This window comes from Panicum virgatum, chromosome 5N (genome assembly GCF_016808335.1).
Source record: "Panicum virgatum strain AP13 chromosome 5N, P.virgatum_v5, whole genome shotgun sequence".
Classification (NCBI taxonomy): Eukaryota; Viridiplantae; Streptophyta; class Magnoliopsida; order Poales; family Poaceae; genus Panicum; species Panicum virgatum.
Genome location: NC_053149.1, coordinates 69,513,843 through 69,533,404, shown reverse-complemented (window position 1 = coordinate 69,533,404; position 19,562 = coordinate 69,513,843). Strand labels below are relative to the sequence as shown.

General features: G+C 43.2%; 2 protein-coding genes across 4 annotated transcripts; one reads left to right on the top strand and one right to left on the bottom strand.

Moving 5' to 3' along the window:
* The first annotated feature begins 8,273 nt into the window (after positions 1 to 8,273).
* On the top strand, positions 8,274 to 14,821 carry LOC120673411 (protein LAX PANICLE 2-like). The gene is made up of 5 exons (XM_039954232.1): positions 8,274 to 8,486; positions 8,563 to 9,304; positions 9,598 to 9,648; positions 10,117 to 10,195; positions 14,490 to 14,821. The coding sequence occupies exons 2-5, from the start codon at positions 8,712 to 8,714 to the stop codon at positions 14,703 to 14,705; spliced, it is 939 nt and encodes a 312-aa protein (XP_039810166.1). The 5' UTR covers positions 8,274 to 8,486; positions 8,563 to 8,711; the 3' UTR covers positions 14,706 to 14,821.
* A 93-nt stretch (positions 14,822 to 14,914) lies between these two features.
* Positions 14,915 to 18,954, bottom strand: LOC120673410 (RNA polymerase II subunit 5-mediating protein homolog). 3 transcript variants are annotated; one of them, XM_039954231.1, is made up of 11 exons: positions 18,370 to 18,951; positions 17,982 to 18,041; positions 17,728 to 17,830; positions 17,136 to 17,196; positions 16,327 to 16,676; positions 16,174 to 16,245; positions 16,015 to 16,045; positions 15,768 to 15,859; positions 15,541 to 15,597; positions 15,376 to 15,453; positions 14,915 to 15,273 (listed from the first exon to the last, which is right to left on the bottom strand). In XM_039954231.1, exons 2-11 carry the CDS (start codon positions 17,990 to 17,992, stop codon positions 15,199 to 15,201), a joined length of 930 nt encoding a protein of 309 aa, XP_039810165.1. In that variant the 5' UTR covers positions 17,993 to 18,041; positions 18,370 to 18,951; the 3' UTR covers positions 14,915 to 15,198. The 3 variants fall into 3 exon arrangements, with proteins under 3 accessions (XP_039810165.1, XP_039810162.1, XP_039810163.1); XM_039954228.1 differs by having other exon boundaries at positions 14,994 to 15,273; positions 17,728 to 17,895; positions 18,370 to 18,953; XM_039954229.1 differs by lacking the exon at positions 16,174 to 16,245 and having other exon boundaries at positions 14,994 to 15,273; positions 17,728 to 17,895; positions 18,370 to 18,954.
* Positions 18,955 to 19,562: the final 608 nt, after the last annotated feature.

Genomic DNA, 19,562 nt, shown 5'->3' with positions numbered 1-19,562 from the left:
CACGACAAAGGTTCAAGCGATTAGCTCATTTTGTGAGAAGCTGTGGAAGAAGTTGTTTAATCACCAACCTATTCCCTTCTGGTACACCTTGTAATAATGCATCAAAGGTATAAGCAGAAACATGAAGCATGCCTTGCAAGCAATTGAGATTATAGATCACCTAAAACTTTATACCATCTACAATTGTGAAAGTGAGGAATTGTCCAATTAAATAAGGTATTTATATTTGATTTTATGACAAAAAGTACTTGTATGGTGGGTTAGCCTGATGGAGGAGTGCTGAGACATGATATACTATGGTGAAAACTTGGATCCAGTAAATTATTTTATTTGGCACATCTAACTATCTAGCGGAACTGAAAATTCTTGTTCGTACATGGGATATTCGAACATGGAGATCATTTTTTTATGTATCATAAAGATACTATGATATTAGGAAGCATATAAACTACGGATCATGCATCAACATGTATATCTCCTTTTAAATGCAGAAGCATAATTTCTTGGTAAAAATGGTGAGCAAATTACCTAACATAATCTAAAGAGTGCTTCAAGAAAACAAAATATAAGGATAAACAGGACAAAGATATGATATCAGAATCACATAATAGGCAGTAGCAACATCTTTATCAGAAGTTTTTTTTAGGAAAATAGCAGGTGATCTACCCTTTCATTATAGTAGGAAGCAAAATATTTACAATTTGAGTAAGTGAAAGAAAAGAAGATTATGCATATGTATAACGATAGCCGATTACTCCTGGTCCAAGTGCACTAAACTGAAGTTCTGTAGGTCTGGCATGATGACCTCTGGAACTATGAGGACCTCTGTGTCCTGTTTTCGAGGAGCCCCCGACAATGCTCCTTCCGTAGATTCTACATTGTGTCTATGATGACTTGCAAGTGTGATTGTATGTTGTTTGCAGCAGTTGTTCCAGCCCACCATTCTAAGCACATCATTAAGTTGGGGGATCACCGGTTGATTCATGCCACCGCCATGTTCCACACTTTTTCTCCATACGAGCACTTGGCCATAAGGTGTATTGTCGATTCATCCCTTGCTTGACACAACTCACAGATCGGATTTGCTTGCCCTCCACGCCTGATGATACAGTCAACTGTTGGCACTCTCATCTCCAGAACTTGAATCAATCAGAGCTACAGCATGAATAATATGTAAGCTTCTCTGAATCATGCACAAGGGACACACATAGCTATTCCACATAACTTGGAAGAAATGGGTAGACCAGTGGCCAATATATGTACTTTCAGCATTTTATTTTTTCTCTATAACCTGTCCTAGCATTTATGACAAGATTCAAACTTTTGTGATCCACCATTATTTTTATATGGATTTGGAAAATCAGTTGTAAGCAGAAGTGTTAACATGCATCAACTAGCTAGCTTGTTCCATCTTCTTGGCACAAGCGCATCTCGCAGCAAAAAGAGGCTTGGCCAGTTGCTTCTATGTTTCCCAGAGCAGCATACGACAGTGCCTAGGAAGAAGAGCGGCACCAAGCCAGCAGATCAAGATGAAAGATCCGTCTCACAGACATTTGTTCGAGCACTTGGTGTGCAACAGCTAATCAAGGGCGAGCAGAGCAGAGGAATGAATCAAGGAAACCTGCAGTGGCTACATTATCATGCGGAGGACACCCACATCGGCCGCAGCAGCACTCAGTGACGCGTTGACCGGCAGCATCATTCCACACGCCGGGTGACGGCGGCTCCATTTCTGCGACGAATTGAAGGAGGGAAGGCCCGGGTGGGTCAGCTTACCATGAGGGCCGGCCATGGCTGCGACGGTGGCTTCTTTGCGTCGACGGCGAGCCGTTGTGCAGTCAACTAGGGCTCCGCCCGAGGGGTGGGGGAGGTTCCCTGGTGCGGAGGCAGAGGTCGAGGCTGAAGCAATCGGTCCATGGATGGGCGCCCACGGCGGATTTTGCCGGCGGTGTCGTCGTCTTCCAGCAATTGGCGCCTCTGCCCCCATGGGCCGCCTCTTCTCCCCGCGCTGGTTGTTCCGCTGCTCCGTCCGCTGGCTCAACTCCTCCCTGAGCAGGCTCTCGTGGCCGCCTGCGAGGCTCCTTGCGGCGCCGCCGATGAGCCCGGGGCTGCGTCCGCGCCCAGGAACAGGATGGAGGCGACGGTGTGGCTGGAGGACGAGGGCGGCGCCCGTGCGGCGCAGGACCAAGCAGGCAGCCTGCGGTGCACGCCGAGCTGGAGGGCGGAGTCGGCCAGGGACGCTTCCTCCCGTTCGTGCCCGATCCAACGGTTATTTTTTTTACTATAGACGTGGCCCAATCTTGTGCCAGAGAATGGACCCACGCTTCGTGTTTTAAAGATTATTGAACAATTAATACTCAGAAAATTAGGAATTCAGAAATTGTGTGGTACTAATGGACTGTTCTGATTTGGGGATTGTTTTAGTTCATATCCGAAATCAATACAAAAAAAATCCCTAAGATACAGATACAGACCCTACTTGTCTACCGAAATCTATATATAGGGACCTTTCAGCTGCCTTTGTTGTGCTTTCGACGTGCTGACTGGTCGGTGTCATCTTCGCATCATCCTATGGAGACTTAGTCAATGTTTATCTGTTTCCTGTTAGCATCAGGGCTACTCAGCCTCTCGAATCTCAATGTACCTTATGGATGGCAAGCTTATTTGTAAAGCTATCCAGACAATCACCAATCAGTCAGTGCATCATATCAGAGAGCAAAAATGTGCCACCTGAATTTAATTGGACTACTACTGTCATTTTCTCACTGCTGAAGAATTTGTCTTGCTAACCGAAGGCAGATCAGTTGTACAAACCATAAACAGGAAATCAGTTTGGATTTGAAACCTCTAGAGAGAAAGAGATCGACGATGATCTAAAGAAAGGAACAGTTGGAGAGTTCAACAGACATGCTTTTATCACTATCTGCATAGGAGTGAATTCAGCATATATCTTCTTATACAAGAGGAGTACTACCTACCTTGTTGATAGATCATTTCTTCCTATATATTTCTTTATTCCAACATCGATGCATGAAGATTAAGACCATGAGAGTTATTTTATACTGCAGGTACCAGGTAGTGATCAGCACGTAATCCATATATGCATGTATATATGCTAGCATGACATCTGAAAGTGTTGACATTCTATACGGTTGTGTACTTAATATAATGCCAGAATATCCATTTGCTGAATGTCTCTGGCACAAAGAAAGGTTCGTGGCCAGGATTGCCCATATATGGCACCGATCCACAATGTGTCCAAGATAACTTTAACAAAGCAAAACAAAACCACTACTCTGGTCAATATTGTTTCTCTGAACCTGATTACTTTCAGCAATAGCAAAGCAAGTGTTAGCAATTAAAATTTAGTGCCCCCATAAGCTACTGTGTTAACGGAATGGATGAAGTAATCAAGTAGTAGACCTTGATAATTTCCCCAAAACAATGGAAGTTATCCCATTCTTCTTCTTTTTTTCGAGCATACGCAGGAGGGCTGCGTATCATTTCACTAAGAAGAAAAGATTGTTCAAAGTTTACAACGTGGTCCAAAAAGGGGCGTACGCACACCTCAACCGAAACTAGAAGAGGACTATACGGCCGTAGATTACAAACTACTGTGTTATCCCATTCTTCATGTGCCATACATATCTGATCATGCACAAAATGAAACGGTGATTTCAATGATCATAGACAATGATGTTTTGTGACTAGTCCACCAATGTGATTGAGCAAACTGCTTCTTCCCGCTCGTGGTTGTGCTGAGAACAATACACATTGTGTATTGTGGATTATTAGAGCGACCAAATCAACAGCACAGCAGTTCTTGGTTTGAATTGATACGTCCTCCATATTTTATAAATACTGAATTTACAAAGCGTATATGAGATGCATGCGACGTGTACGTGAGGGCTCCGTCAGTGAACATGATTGCAACCTTGAGCGTCTCAGCACAATGATCCTATAATAAATCAACTAAATGGACATCAAATACAATTGTCGTTGACCTTGCACATTTGTTTTCTGTTTATGTGGTAGATAGACTATTGTGTTCTTGTGCAGCTCCGCCAGTACTAGTCCAACAGAGTAGTAGTTTTGTCCTCATCATGAGCCATGAGGCCGATACTATAGTAGATATGTCGTCTACATGCTGGAGAGATCAGATGGCCCATGCATGGATGCATGCACTCCCTTGATCTTTGTTTAGTTGAAATGTTTTTCTTTAATAATCTCTCCTGCATTACGTGATGGCCTTACCCACTACTACAAAACAGGCCTTTGTTCCTGGCCATTTGTCCCGGCAGCCTTTGGGCCCGGGACAATAGGTGGCTTTTGTCCCGGGTCCAACGGCTAGCCGGGCCAGCGGGGGGAAGGGGGCCTTTTGTCCCGGTTGGAGACACCAACCGGGACAAAAAGCCCCCATTTTATTCCGGTTGGTGGCTCCAACCGGGACAAAAAGTCCCGCAGCCCTTTTGTCCCGGTTGGAGCCACCAACCGGGATCAAAACGGCATTTTTAGTCCCGGACCAAGCGGACACCCGGGACAAAAGAATTTTGTGCAGTCGTCTGCCATTCTCTCTCCCTCCTTATCTTCTCATCTCCCACGACTCCTAGATCTCCACCCAGTCATCCTCTCCCCACACTTATCCTCTCTTCTCTCTCCCTCATCTCCATCGGACCCCAAGCGGCCTGCGCCCCAGGGCCCCAAGCGCAGCTAGGCCACGGAGTGGGCGGCGCGGCCAAGTCGCGGCGTCCGGCGTGGGCGGCGCGGCCAGGTCCCGGTGTCCGGCGTGTGCGGCGAGGCCAGACCCCGCGAGTGGCGGCTCGACGTGGCCTTGGCGAGAGGTGCGTCTAGGTCCTGACGAGCGGCGCGGCCACGCCCCGCGCGAGCAGCGGCGCGCGGCCAGTCCCCGGCGAGCGGCAGCTCGGCGTGGCCCCTGCGAGCAGTGCGGCCTAGTCCCGGCGAGCGGGCTGCGGCCGGTGTAGCACGGCCTTGGCCAGGCCACGGGAATCTTCTGTACTTGTGAATGATTTTGTGTTTGTCATTGATTTTGTGATTGATTTTCCAAATATGTATATGGACCGTGATTCTTCTGTGCTTGTGCTTGTGAATCTTTTACTTTATTTTCCAAATATGTATATGGACCGGGATTCTTTTGTGCTTGTGATTGATTTTGTGAATGATTGTTTTGTGATTGTAATTGATTTTGTTATTGTAATTATGGAGAAATATTTGGAACTGGAGAAGAGGACGTGTGCGCAGACAAGCTGGCCTGCGTGCGCACACGGCGCTGATTTTTTTTTTTGTGAAAAATCAATTTATCCCGGTTGCATAGTTGTCGGGATAAAAAGATCGGATACATTTGTCCCGGCTAAGCAGTCCCGGTTGGAAAACCGGGATAAAAGCTAGTTCCCAACGGGGACTATTGTACATTTCTGCAGTAGTGACCGGCAATGATTGACAACTAAGTGCCCAGCCGATTGCCTGCTGTAAATCAAGCATTAATTCCTGAAGATACGTACTTATACGATGCTCAAGTTGATGTAATAATTTCACGGAATTAATAGTCTGCTCACAACCTTACAGTAATGAGCTGCCATTAATCAAATTTAAAATGATTAGAGTTGGAGTCAACTGAGAGCTGTCAACTTATATTGGAAAATGCATGCATGTGGTACAAGAATATGTGAATATTTGTTTACAAGAACATATGAGACACAGTAAGTACTGTTCCATCAGTTTAATTGTTGAAAGTTTCTTTTTAAAGAATTATGGAAGTTGGGTAAAATACTTATGTAATTTTTGTGTATTATAGTCTGAATGTTAAATAAATAATGCATATCATTCTTATACTTCAGCAGTACAAATATATATATATATATATATATATATATATATATATATATATATATATATATATATATATATATATATATATATATAGCTGTCAGCAGCTAAAGTGGTACTTGAAAACGTAACATTTTTTAGGAAAAATTAAGTAAATCCAGTGCAGTCGTGTTGCACACGGACATTCTCTTCATAAACAAGAGCTCTTTTACAATGATTGTAAAATACCAATGGGTACTTTCGGGTACTTTTATCTTGAACTTTTTTCTAGCCGTTGATCTATGGAAAGTATTTATAAAAATTAAATTAAATTAGTATTCAATCTCATTTTTTGGTACTTGGTCCTACATTTTGGAAGTACCAAATACTTTATCTTAGATACTTCTAGGTACTTCCTACCTTCATCACCGTATGATTTTATCAGATGTACGGCTCCTATTTTTTCGATCATTGCAAATTTCTCCATAAACAATTACTCATGCGTAAATCTTCTCATAATCATTGGTACTTAAGATGCTTGTCAGTGATGTCGCGTTTCAGAGCTTGCACTACATAATTAAATTATTATGTACTTATCAGGCAGCACTACATTTCCTTCACCACCAGTCGACATATATGTAATCAGATTAAGACTGGTGGAATAGACAGTTGGTGTGTGTTTATTTAATTTTTGTAAAAAGAACATATATATCATGTACTTTCCCCCCAAAAAAGGCATCGCTTCTTATTTTCGTAAAAAAGAGTACCATTTCCGTTCATGTATATATGCAATATCTTTTGTGATATTTTGCTGATGTGAACAAATGTTCTTATCAGACTTTAGCATCAGAAGCTTAAGGTTTCTGATCAGATTTGGAATCTTGCGAAGTGACCAGCTGCTAGTAGCTGAACAGGGACATGACAATGTCTAATTAAGCTTAACAGGATCATAACAACATAACCTCCACAGAAAGGTACCGAAGAACTTCTCTCTTAATTATATGCCATTCATTTCCAGTTGATTAAGTAGATAAGAATAATTAATTACACAGCAGTAAGAAAGGGAGAAATAAAGGGAAACGCTGCAGTTGCTCATCAAGGGTGGTGAAAAGCTACACCTGGGGTCCTGGGCTGAACATAGCAGTAATAACCTTGGTCACGGATTTGTAGGAACAAAAGGTTAGCAAGGGTAGTGGAGTTGCCATGCTGTCACCTCAACGTACAAGACACTTCACTTGCTCCCACTCTCCTACCGTTTTCATTCTGAAATACTCTCCCTGAAGCCTATGCATGGCGCTACACCTCGATCTGTCTGCATATCACTAGCAGCCTCCATCCTCTCTACCAATCCCACAGATATCGATTCTACTGCAAGATCATGGCATGCATAACCTTAAAGTAATGTTAACTAATTTTCGACACAAAACACACGCTAATAAAGGGTGTCCTGAATGTGAACACCTTTTTTTACAACTACTAAAAAATGAGTGCATATATAGCAAGATTTATAAAAGCACTTCCAAGTCGATACACTTTGATTATTTATCAGCTATCACCTGAAAAGTAAAATGGGTTAAAAGTATGTGCATATAAGCATATGAGAGACTCAGTTGACGTGCTAAGTCATAAAGTGAATAATTTATAGGCTTATTATGCATCCTTTTCTTAATTTGTTTTCTCTCTCCGCTAGCTTCCGCAAGGAACTATTTGATCCGGAAATCCAATTCAACAAACGGGCGTTAGTAGGTTTCCTGACGCACGACGAGACAGCAACTCAATATGCCTGCGTGAGTATGTCGTGTACTCGTGTATGTCTATCTATGAGACAGAGGTTTAGCTGTCTAGTTTAAGCCCGTACGTGAGACTCTCGTGCACACAGCACACGTATTACTTTTACATTTTTTCCTTTTCTTTCTAAAGTGTTCCTTTGAGTTCGGTTAAACTAAGTTTTCTTTACCAATATTTTTACATTCTATTATGTTATCTCTTGAGAAGTTTTTATTTGATAAATGTTTCATTGAAATTATGCTAAAAAATTTTTATGGAAAGTTGGATATAGTGAACTTATGTGTAAAAGTTGTGCGAGAAATTTTTCTGATAATATTATCGTGGGAGTTATGCTAAAATCCTCCGATAAGTTTTCTTAAAAAAGTTATACATGTAAGTTGTATATCATAGAAAAGTTATGCTAAAGAATATCTTCTGCGAAGTTGATTGAAATAAGTTATACATAAAAATTTTGTGTATCACGAAATTTTGGTGAAAAAATATTCCCTGAGTAGTAGTTTGGAAAAAATTATACACAAAACTTTTATGTATAAGTTATAAGTTTCCAAATAAGAAAGTGGAGGATGAGAAATATTACCTAAAAGGAAAAAACGCGGCCCTGTCGGAGATCGCGCGCTCGCTGGGCTCCTGGCGCGCGCGCGCTGATTAGATGGCCCCTATTTGATCTCTTGGCCACAAACGTCCAGGCTCGAGACCAAAGGGAAAGTGAGGCCCTCATCATCTCCTAGACTCCTACTGCTCTAGCATAGCTCTCCCCTTTAGCTTGCTCCCCAATAGGAGAATCCTCTTCTTCCTCCTCCTCCTCCTCCTCCCTTTCAAGTCATTTCTCTCAGCTAGCTTCTTGATCTTTCCTTCTATCTAACTCCTTCACAGATGTATGTATCTCTTCTTGATCCATACATGCATATATATAAATAACTAGCCAGTAGCTGTTTTGCACTCATCTAGCAGAGCCGTGATGCTGGAAGTTAAAGGATTGGGATATGAGATGCACCACACGATCGATGAGCTGTAGGCTGTAGCTAGAGAGAGATCGATCGATCGAGACATGAGACGTACCACACGGTCGAGGTCAGCAGCAACAGCAAGTCGCCGCCGCCATGGTCCCAACAACTAGGAACATGTTGCACCATGACGGCAAGAGCAGCAGAAAGCCGTGCTACCACCCCGTCCAGTACTGCGTCGGCATCGCCGCCCAATTGGAGGCATCGGCGGCGGCCGCGCGGCAAGACAACCGCAAGCCGTCAAGATCCCCACGGCTCGCCATGGCCGACGACGACGAGCCAGCCGCAGCGGCCGGCACGAGCTCCCGGGGCGGCGCCGGCGCAAGAGACGACGGAGACTGGCTCCAGCTAGGCCTCGCCGCCGCGGCGTCGTCGTCCTCCGCCTCCTCCTCCGGCGACAACAACAGTACGGATCCGGCCCCGCCTCCTATGGAGCTGGACTTGTTCACCTACGACAAGCGAAACGCGAGGATGAGGCCGCCGATGTTCCCGCTGCCCCTTAGGAGCTACCAGACGTACGGGCGCGGACGGTATCGACCGGCGGCGGCGAGCGGGTCCTTGTCGGCGCCGTCCTTGCCGTTTATGCCTCCGTTCAGGACCTCCGGCGATGCCATGAGAGTCATTAGCCCGCCGCGACGAACGGAGGCGGCCGCCGGGCTGTGGCTGAAACTTCAAGCAGCTCCCAACCAGTAAGTTGCATACATGCCCACATCAATCTTCACCACTGTACATGCGTATCTGTGCATAAGGCATACCTCTGATCATACATACCATGCATCCATACAACATACCTACTAAGACATAAGCATATGTTCTATGTACCATACCATATTAGGTGAATAATGCATCTGACATCTGATAATACTGCAATTGCAACAAGGCGTAGATGATAGCTTATTGTTTAGATTTTCAGGCTGTCCTTGTTCATGTTGCGTGGAAATGCAAACTGCAAAGTACTTAACTATTCTTTTGATGCTTGCAGAGTTAGAGAGCCTATTTTGCCGCAGATACCAAAGAGCTACTTAAGAATCAAGTAATTTTCTTTCCTATCGTATTATATGATGAACAGCTCTTAATTGCATTACTATTTGGTCTCCAAGTATAAGCCAATTAATCTTTCTGACCATTGGATGTGTGCCTATACGTTGACTTGCTGATTGATTGGATACTATTAATCCAACAGATAAAATTTGGAACTTAGCTTATCCAAATAAATTACAAGAAGAGACACTGTTTTCTAATAGATATTCCCAAAGATTAAATGCTTAACAGTGGTATACTATGTTTGTATCTGCAATAATGCAGCTCTCATTGCTTTGTTATTGTCTGAAAGACCTATCTATAGCTAGCTAGTAGCTAGCCTTTTAGTTTCTAGATATGTATGTATGAGTAGTACCCATCAAATAAATGAACTTTCCATTATGCAATGAGAGCATTATGAGTTGAAAGGTCTATAGACATCGATCTCAAATAATATGCATTCAAACTAATTTTCCCGCAGGGACAGCAACATGAAGGTGGAGATGGTGATGAAGTACTTGGCCGAGAAGCTAGGGCTCTCACAATCTCATCAGCAGAAGGTACGTAAATACACTTGGATACGCTTTATTAGCCGCGAATCAATAATAATTAAGCATCCATGCATATATAGTGGTCTTTAATAGAATCAAACTATGAAGTTTTTGACAAGTCGATAATGGCCGACGGAGCGATCATTAGTGAACAGTGGTGAGCACTTGTTGAATTTGGCACTAACTTGGACTCATGAAAGAAACATTCACCCCGTTCGGCTGGTGGGGTGGGGGCTGCTTCCGTCTGTTGCTGTGCTGCTCGCTGCTGCTGGTTGCTTCTGCTGCTGGTTGCTGCCGCCGCCGCCAAGAGCAGCCCCCACCCCACCAGCCGAACGGGGTGATTATACCTAAGCGTACCACATAGCTAGGCCGGGATCTCTTTGGTTTTGGGATTAATTATGGAACAACTAGAGAAAACAATAGGTCAGAGGCCCACATCATGCATGATCGACCTATATATGCAGTTACATATACATTTTATATCGTCACATCATGGAAATATCCCATGATTATATGTTAGAGATTGGTGCTGGAGTTACTCCCATGTAAAGAAAAAAAAAGGAACTAGTGCTGTTAAAAAGTAACCAGTCGTCATTTAGGTCAAATTCTACTCAAAGAAGCTAACGTTGAACTGTCAATTAATGTAGCGCAGATGTGCATAGCTTGTGACCCTAACTCACCAACGACATGCTGCCAACTTCACTCACCTGCACCAATTAACCGATTAACTACATGGTGACGGGCCAGATCAAGTAGCTAGCGAGGAGGCCGGCACGTCACCTGATCGCCATGCTTCACTAGCAATGCTGCTATATATGCAACCACCGCGCGCGAGCCGAGCTAGCATGTATATGCATGCTAGTGGGCATCGATAATAATTTTCATGTTCTCACAATTTATAAAAGGAAAGAAACTACTCCCTATGTTCCACATTATAATTCGTTTGATATTTTTTACCTCAAGTTTAATCACTCTTCTTATTCAAAAAGTTTTTGCAAACATAGTTAATTTAAATCATACTTGAAGAACTTGTATTGATAAAGCAAACCAGAATAAAAGAAGTGATTATTGGTAAAATTTAAGTTATTTTTGAAGAACTTGTACCCATAAAACAAACCACAACAAAAAAGGGGGAAAGTCCAATTTTCACCCTCCAACTATCACGAAAGTCTGGTTTTCAACCTTAATCTACAAAACCAGACATAAAAGGCCATTGAACTATCCAAACCGAACAAATTAGGACCTTTGGGTGGTTTTCCATTTGTGAAAATTAGAGAAAAATAGTTTAGTCTAAAAAATACATAAATAAATCATTTTTATTCAGAAATATATGAAACCAGTACCAAAATTTTTCTAAAATGTTATATATCTGTCGGTGCTCTATTGGGAGCCATTTTCATTTGATTTATTCCTATTCCTAATATTTTTAGAAAAAGTAATAAAAACTAGTAACTTAATCATATAATATTCAAATAATTCCAAACAATGCACAAATAGATAGATGGCATTTTTATTAAAATTTTGGTACAAGTTTTATATTTTTCTAATTTAGAATGAATTAGTTATGTTTTTTCATATTAAATTAGTTTTTTTTTACTTTCACAAAATGGAAAACCACCTCCAAAACTACCTAAAGAGCCAAATTTGCACGGTTTCGACAGTTCGATGGCCTTTTGCATCCGGTTTTGTAGTCTAAGGTTGAAAATCAGACTTCTGTGATAGTTTAAGGGTGTAAACTGAATTTTTTCCAAATAAAAATAATATTTTGCACATAATGTTTTAGACAAGTGGTCAAATTTGAAGTCAAAAAGATCAAATGGAATGGAGGGAGTAATTAATAAGATGCTAAAAGAAGAAATGTTATGGTCGATCAGCACTGTAATAATCTCGCAGCAGGTCGAGGTAGGTATCTATCGCATGCATGTGGCCTGCGGCGTGACAGCAACCGCGCTCGATATCGACACGCATATTATGGTGGGTATACACGTGTGCGCTCTCGATCGCACGCGCCGCACGTGTGTGTACGATCGACGACCCAGCCCGGCGCGCGGCAACGATATAGCCAATCAAGCAAGAAGCAAGAAACACACACCTTTGTGAAAATTCGTGCAAACTACGGTAAAAAAATTATCTAAATTTACTAAAAAAATCATACATGTAGACGATATAATGATACACAACCCTGTAATATATCTTTTCCAAACTCGACTTCGTTTGTGAGATATAAAAATAACAAATTTCAAACCAGAAAGGTGCCCAGATGATTTGTTAGAAATTTGTTATTTTTATATCTCACAAACAAAGTCGAATTTAGACAAGATATTTTACAGGATTGTGTATCATCGTATCATCTACATGTGTGTTTTTTTAGTGAATTTAGATGGTTTTTTTATCGTAGTTTGCACGCGTTTTCATGAAGAATGTGGTTTCCAGCAGATCAGATATGTTCGCATTATATCGATCATAGATGGAGCCTGCACGGACTACGCTGAGTACGTAACTATAGCTAGGCCGGCCGGGGAGTGTGAGCATGACAAGTCGTACGTAGTAGTAGTACTAGCTCGTTAGGCTGCGGACCAGATTTATATGTCACTGTTGACAACGTACGTATATGCATGTAGACCGTATGTAGCTACAAGGGTTGGTCACCACTCACCAGTCAGTCATCTCCTACAGCGCACACGTATGTGTTTGCTATCTATGTGCTGATAGATGGGGCAGGGTCACGCTCACGCACGGCCTGACCACACAAAGCCTCATGCGTGCGTGAAAACCCTGTATATCCCTCATGCATTTCAGGCTTTATAAACTGAACAACAGAATATTTCATTCTTCAGATAAGTCCGAGGTATATTTCATTATATATATGCATGAGAGAACTTGCTAGTTCTTGATCAGTGGGTCACCGAAACATTGATCTTCTTGGACACACTCACTCACGCATGCATGCTTCAAGAAAAAAAATGCCTAATAACTAACATTTCTTCTTTATCATACACTATACAGTACTACTTCTAATTAGTTTAGCCCTTGTTTAGTTGCAAAATTCAAAATTCTAAATCTATCACATCGAAAGAGAATCTTACATGCATGAAGTATTAAATCTAGATGAAATAAAAAAATGAATTGCATAGTTTGCTTGTAAATTGCGAGACGAATCTAATGAGTCTAATTAGACTATGATTAGACACTGAATTGCTACAGTACATATGCTCTAATGATGGATTAATTAGACTCATTAGATTCGTCTCGTAGTTTACAGACAAGTTCTACAATTGGTTTTGTAATTAGTCTATATTTAATACTTTAAATGTGCAAAGATTCAATTTCAAAAAATTTATGGGCGCAACTAAACGAGGCCTTAGTTTCACTTCTTTACCATACACTGCACACTATTATATAAGTATAGGCGTGGCTAGTAGTAATAAGGACAGCAAGGGATCAGATGGAGAGAAGGGGAATATCAGGAAATAAAAGCACCTTTCGCCTCCACCGCAGCATGCCTAGCTATGTCTTGGCTTTGCAGTGGTTTCTACGGTAAGGCGGGCCGACCGGGGCGCGTGCTCCGCCCAACCCATGGTAGTGCAGAGAGAGGTTGCATGCTGATGAGGATATGTGGATGGATGGATGGCTGGTTGGCTGCACTGCACGACAAAGGCAGCCTGACGGCGGCACGCAATTGCTCTGTTCGCTGGGCTAGAGCTGGTGACTGGAGTAGTGTGAGAGAAAAATACTGTTTGCTAGCTGGAGCTGGTGGCTAGAGTGGTGTGAGAGAAAAATACTATTGGGCTGGAGCTGGAGCTGGCTGCCGAACGGATCAAATATACCCATCAAATCACCCAAAGTCGTTGTCGTACGTCGATCTAGCTATAGCTACTGTGTAAACATCTTCCGTCTGCATCATGCAGACGTCTACATGCCATCACGCTTATGTTGCGGTAGGCAGACAAGATACCAACGCAAAAACCGGTAGGCAGACAAGATACCAACGCAAAAACCAACACACAAGACAAGAATGTTAATTAACTTGGTTGATCGATCATGAAAAGTTCAAGGTTTGGTAACATTTCAACAATGCAAGGAGAATTGGAGGTTTTCAAAGTATCATTATTGTTCCGCCTGATTAGCATTTCGCTCTTAGCTATTCCCTCCGTTCCAAATTATTAATCATTTTAATTTTTCTATATAATATATATCTAGCTAGATGTATAGTAAAATCTATAAATCTAGAAAAATTAAAACGACTAATAATTTAAAACGAGGAGTAATCATTGTGAAGATTAACAAGTGGATAAAATAACAGGTGGAGCTGACATGCAGAGGGCAGCTTCTTCCTCCCTCCTTGCTGGTGAAACACGTGAGAGATAGCATCTGGTGCGCGACGGCGCCGAGGGAAGCAGAGACGCCACTTGTCGAGCTGACGGCTTCACGGCGCTCCCCGGCAGCGGCAGCTACTGACCATGTCATGACACTCTGTTACAGCACAACTAGGAACAGCAAGCTAGAACTCAATCTGTAATTAATTTATTGGCCAAAGCTCTCCTGTTATTCTTTTACCTACTTCCCCTGCTGATGGTTAACTAATACCATGTCTGAACGGCCCAGATTAATCAACAAACCCTCCCGTCACCTTTTTCTTGTTTTGCTTCATTTCCATGAATTTAATTTCGATCGATCTTCTAATTCATTATCTTCATCTTCCACAACATCGATTGGTTACCGTACGTCTCCTGCGCTTCATCTTTGGACATCTGTTTGGCTGAAGGATTTGCAACCTGTAGATACAAAGGGTTCTAGAAGAGAGACATCACCGACAACCTAACTGAAGTACTGAACAGGCCATGTATACACAAACAGTTTCACTGAACATGCGCTCCGCGGTCCGTACAAGTTGATCACTCCACAAGGACATGTTTCCTTCCCAGATAAAATTCGTGCGAACAGTATCGACACTACTTGTGATTGTCCCACATGCAGGTACCGGCCGCAAAGATCCATCCTGGTGTGGAGAATCACCGCTCTCCTTTCTGCATCTGCATCTGCATCTTGAATCTAGACATGGGCCTTGAAGAAGCAGAGGTACCAGGCTGCCAACCATTCATGAAAATAGTAAGAGAACAGGTCAATGCGGATTTCTGTAGCGACAGCGAGAGACTCAAAATAAGAGGAAGAAACAGAAAATAACTTACTTTCGCCAAAGAACTACTGCCTGGAGGTTGAATGGGTAAAAGATTGTCATCACGTTCAACAATGGATCCTGTAAAGGCCTGCAAGGTGAATAAGTCAACAAACTAAAGTTCAGGTGCAAGTTCAGAGGGTGAAGAAATACATCTGACACAGCACAAGAAAAAGACCTGTCGCCCACTTGATATTATCTTTCGCTCAGGAGATGGAGGTGGGTTTGAAGAACCCTGCAAATATATATTAGAAAAAATGATTAAAACATGGGGGTAACAGTGAACTGTGGTACATGTTCCACAATGTCAGTGTACAAGTCCACTGAAGAAAAATTCTCGCTGAGAGATTTATGCAGGTAAAGGAATGCAGGCAGAAGTTATGCAAGGAGTAAAACAGGCAGTACCTTCAACCCTGGAGCAGGGTAAGATGGATCCAGTGGCAAGGAAGGAGACTTTGACGAACCAACTACATGTTTGTCATCTTCAAAAGAAACAGCTGCAAGTAGAACATGTGGGGTAACACAAGAATAAGCATATAACAGGCAGATAAAGTGCCGAGAGAAGTTCAGTTCCATCTCCAGCCACAATACATGAACAAGGTGTCAGTAGTACTATGCTAAAAGTTGCATCAAACCATTGAGCAGAACTAACCTTTACGAACCCGGACTTCAGAATTTGTTATCTGCAAATGAGAAAAAAAAAATGCAATGTCAGGACCGAAGGAAAATGTACAAATTAATAAGCTGTTCATGCAGGAACAATGCAGAATGTCTACAAAGAAGGATAAACAAAAGTTTGGTCAGGAAATACTGGATGAGATGTGTGGGCAGATGGTGTATGGGATTGGGAAATGCCTCCAGGCTTCTTTAGTGCACTCTTCAGCTATTAGTCAGGGGATCAAAATAAATAATTCCAGCACATGAACCAATCTATCATAAGTCAGATCTGTTTAGAAACATGTACCTGGATATTCCCATGACTCCTATCATTTAAAACATTTCCAGATTCCTCATTTTCCTCATCATCCTCACTTGTTCCAGCACCCTCATCATCTTCATCATCGTCACCATCACCACCGTTTCTAGAAAATGAAGTGCCAAAACTGGAACTCTGGTGCTCATTGCCATCACTTAAAGCATTTCCAGATTCCTCATTTTCCTCACCATCCACACTTGTTCCAGCGCCCCCATCATCTTCTTCTTCAGAAGTACTTCCAGCTTCCCTTTCTTCCATTTCTAGTTCATCTAACCTTGCCATTATCCGAGCATGTTCCTTATCTTTATCTGACCTGCCCCCGCTAGCAACTGAAGCATCTGAAGTAGACAAGTAAAAAAAACACTAAAACAGTCATGTCGAAGCAGAAGAATCAATTTGCTTGCTATGCATATAAGCACCAAAAGTTAACTGCCATCTTTGTACAATCGAGAGGGATAATAATATAACCAGAACAGCATGTCATCATGTCATGCCTAAACATATATAGAAAAGTACAATATACACCCTTAAAGCCATCATTTGCTTGCAAAATGAAATAGGGAGATCAACTTGCGGCAAGATAACTTAAAACTTGGCGAATTCAGGATTACTGAACAAGAATGTTCTACCATGTCAGGAGGATTTAAAAGATAGCAAGGATATATCTTTGGAATAGACTAATAATGAGATATCAATATATTAAGAACTCGTAAGGAGGCAAACAAATCGTAAAGACAAGAAGTAAGCATATTAGTTTATTGCCATTAGATAAGTAAAAGGAAAGTCCAACTAGTTACCTTTTGATGAATTACTCTCTGTGTCTTCATCATACTCTTCCCTGATTTCCACTAGACCCTCCTGCCCACATCCACATAATTAAGCATCCAATTTAATGTAATTGTGCACACAAAGAATGAAGAGTGAACACCAAGATGGCAACAGCTTTGACTTAAGTTAACACAAAATGGAGTGAACTGGACAAGCATAAAAGTAGCTCTGTTTGTATCAGGTCTACAAGGCTATACTGTTGTACCATAAGTGCCTAAAACACTATATAGTCAGATCATCGCTTGTATTAAGCATCTGTAAGCAGTGTAGCATTTTCCAGGGTGCGATTTAGCCCTAGTAGCAAGAACTGGCAAGCAGCATCCGTATTTCAAAAATCTAAAAGAAGGCTATGGTGGAGGTTTTTCTGCACTCCAAGACACAATAACTGCAATTGATGGGTCTACATGTCAATGAAAGCCTGTTGTAATCAATTAATCATTTTTCTTTCTTCTCCACTTCCCAGTGGCCTAAAAGGAGACTAATACTATGGTCACCTTCAATAAGTAAAACACTAGTCAACCATTGCCCATATATTACATGACAATGAGAAAGGAACCTTACAGAAGCCTCGACGGCAGTTGACTCAAAGAATTTTGCCTCAGCTTCTAGGTCAGAGATAGTTGCCTTCATCGCTTCCACTTGAGCTTCCAACTCCACCCCCCTCCTACGCAAAATATCAGTTGTCTGCTTAGCAGACCTTTCAGCATAGTACCCTTCTCCTAGAAGTACCTAAGCCATAATGCAACTAGTGAGCATATAGGTTGATAGGCCCGTGTAGACTGAAAACCAAAACTGTTCCACAATGGAAACCATACCAAGAGTTCATTAGTGTGGATTAAACGACCTGGAAAAAATGCGGCGCCACCAAAGGGAACCTGCAAGACATAGTTCTTTTACCAAAAAAAAAAGTTGTTTGCAAAGTATATAAAGCACACATGGTGAGACGAGGAGCAACTATTACATCCACATCCTGAGGTTGCAAATTTAGTCCAATTCACCTCCTTATTCACTATGTATAGCAACAAATTTCGCACAATGCGAAGCAGTGGACGATTGGAGGGGATAAATTAATAGTTGTTTAGTTTCCAGACTCGTCCACAAACTCATCTCATCAAAATAAATACTAGCAGGTAAGCTACCAAATCTATCTCCAAATGAAGACATGACATCTACTGTTTCAGAATTCTGGAGAGAAGGAAAGACCATGATGTCGTGTGAGAGTTCATCGGGAAGCCTGTTGCCGAGGGACACGAGGGCGGCGTTGTCGGCCACGAAGCCCTGGAGGCGCCCGAGCTCGGCGCGGCGGTCCGCGATGGACTCGGACACCCTCGCCACGGCCCTCTTGGTCTCCTCCGGCGAGAATACGGCTCCCAGCGGCGTCGCCGTCCCCTTTCTCGGCGCAGCCATAACCTCACCTCCGCTTCTCCACCTCCCGACCAAAACCCCCCACGCTATAGCCAACTCAGTACGGCGGCGGCCTCGTGACCGCCGGCACCTTCTCGCCGGTCGCCGCGCTCGCCTCTGCGTACGTGGCGCCGCCTTCTGGGCCGAGCGTCTGCGCGAGTCGCTTCTCCCACCTTCTCGGCAGAGAGGAAGGCCGAGGCCAGCGATAAGGAAGGCGATGAATCGAGCGGCGCGCCTGGAGGATGCCTCAGCGTCAGCGATGGAGGTTGGGAGTGGATGCGCCGAGGCGGCGGGGCCGGAGAGTAAACCTCGAGGAGGAGGAACGGGGGAGGCGGCGGCTGCAAGCGCGGCGCCGGTGGGGGTAGGGGTGACTTTGTTGGACTCCGCCTGGCTGAACCGAACCACCATGAACCGCAGGTGTGCGGCCCAATTAAATTAAATGACGGTGTGCGGCCCAGTAACGTTTGTGGCCCGTTTCGAGCAGCTCTCTCTCCCTCAAAAAAAAAAAAAAGACTCGTGCGCTGCCGCGAGCACCACCACCACGACGGCCGCCGTCGTCGACCTCCAGCCATGATCCATCCCTCGCTGCAAGTGGAATGCAACGAGGAGCGGGACCAAGCCAGCAGCCCCGAGCTGTAGGAGCTTGTGCCGTATCCCAGCGCCAGCGCCGCCGCCGCTGAGGGAACTCGTCAGAGGCTCACTGACCTGGCGGAGGGTCTATCCGAGGTCACCGGCGGCAGCGAGCAGCGGGGACCTCACCGGCAGTTGTGCCCGTGTCGCCGGTCCAAGTTGTTACAGGTAGGCCCCTGAATATTTTCAGATACTTTCTGATTTGGATCGCGATCTGATTTAGGAGATATTAGTAAATATGCTGATGCAGATCGCGATCCGATTATTAACAATACCCCTGATTATTTGTAAATGGGCCTCCGCTCTACTCTACAAATATCTCAGTACCTGATTTCCCATTTCTCATGACAGTATATATTTCT

What these genes read in the sequence shown, in the direction of transcription:
- LOC120673411 (XM_039954232.1), top strand. Translation starts at nt 8,712, where the DNA reads ATGGTCCCAACAACTAGGAACATGTTGCACCATGACGGCAAGAGCAGC. An exon ending in CTTCAAGCAGCTCCCAACCA is followed by an intron (nt 9,305 to 9,597) that starts GTAAGTTGCATA and finishes TGATGCTTGCAG; the next exon opens with AGTTAGAGAGCCTATTTTGC. An exon ending in AAGAGCTACTTAAGAATCAA is followed by an intron (nt 9,649 to 10,116) that starts GTAATTTTCTTT and finishes ATTTTCCCGCAG; the next exon opens with GGACAGCAACATGAAGGTGG.
- LOC120673410 (XM_039954228.1), bottom strand. Translation starts at nt 18,573, where the DNA reads ATGGCTGCGCCGAGAAAGGGGACGGCGACGCCGCTGGGAGCCGTATTC. An exon ending in AACTCTCACACGACATCATG is followed by an intron (nt 18,042 to 18,369) that starts GTCTTTCCTTCT and finishes TATGTCTTGCAG; the next exon opens with GTTCCCTTTGGTGGCGCCGC. An exon ending in CTGCCCACACATCTCATCCA is followed by an intron (nt 16,046 to 16,173) that starts GTATTTCCTGAC and finishes TCTCATTTGCAG; the next exon opens with ATAACAAATTCTGAAGTCCG.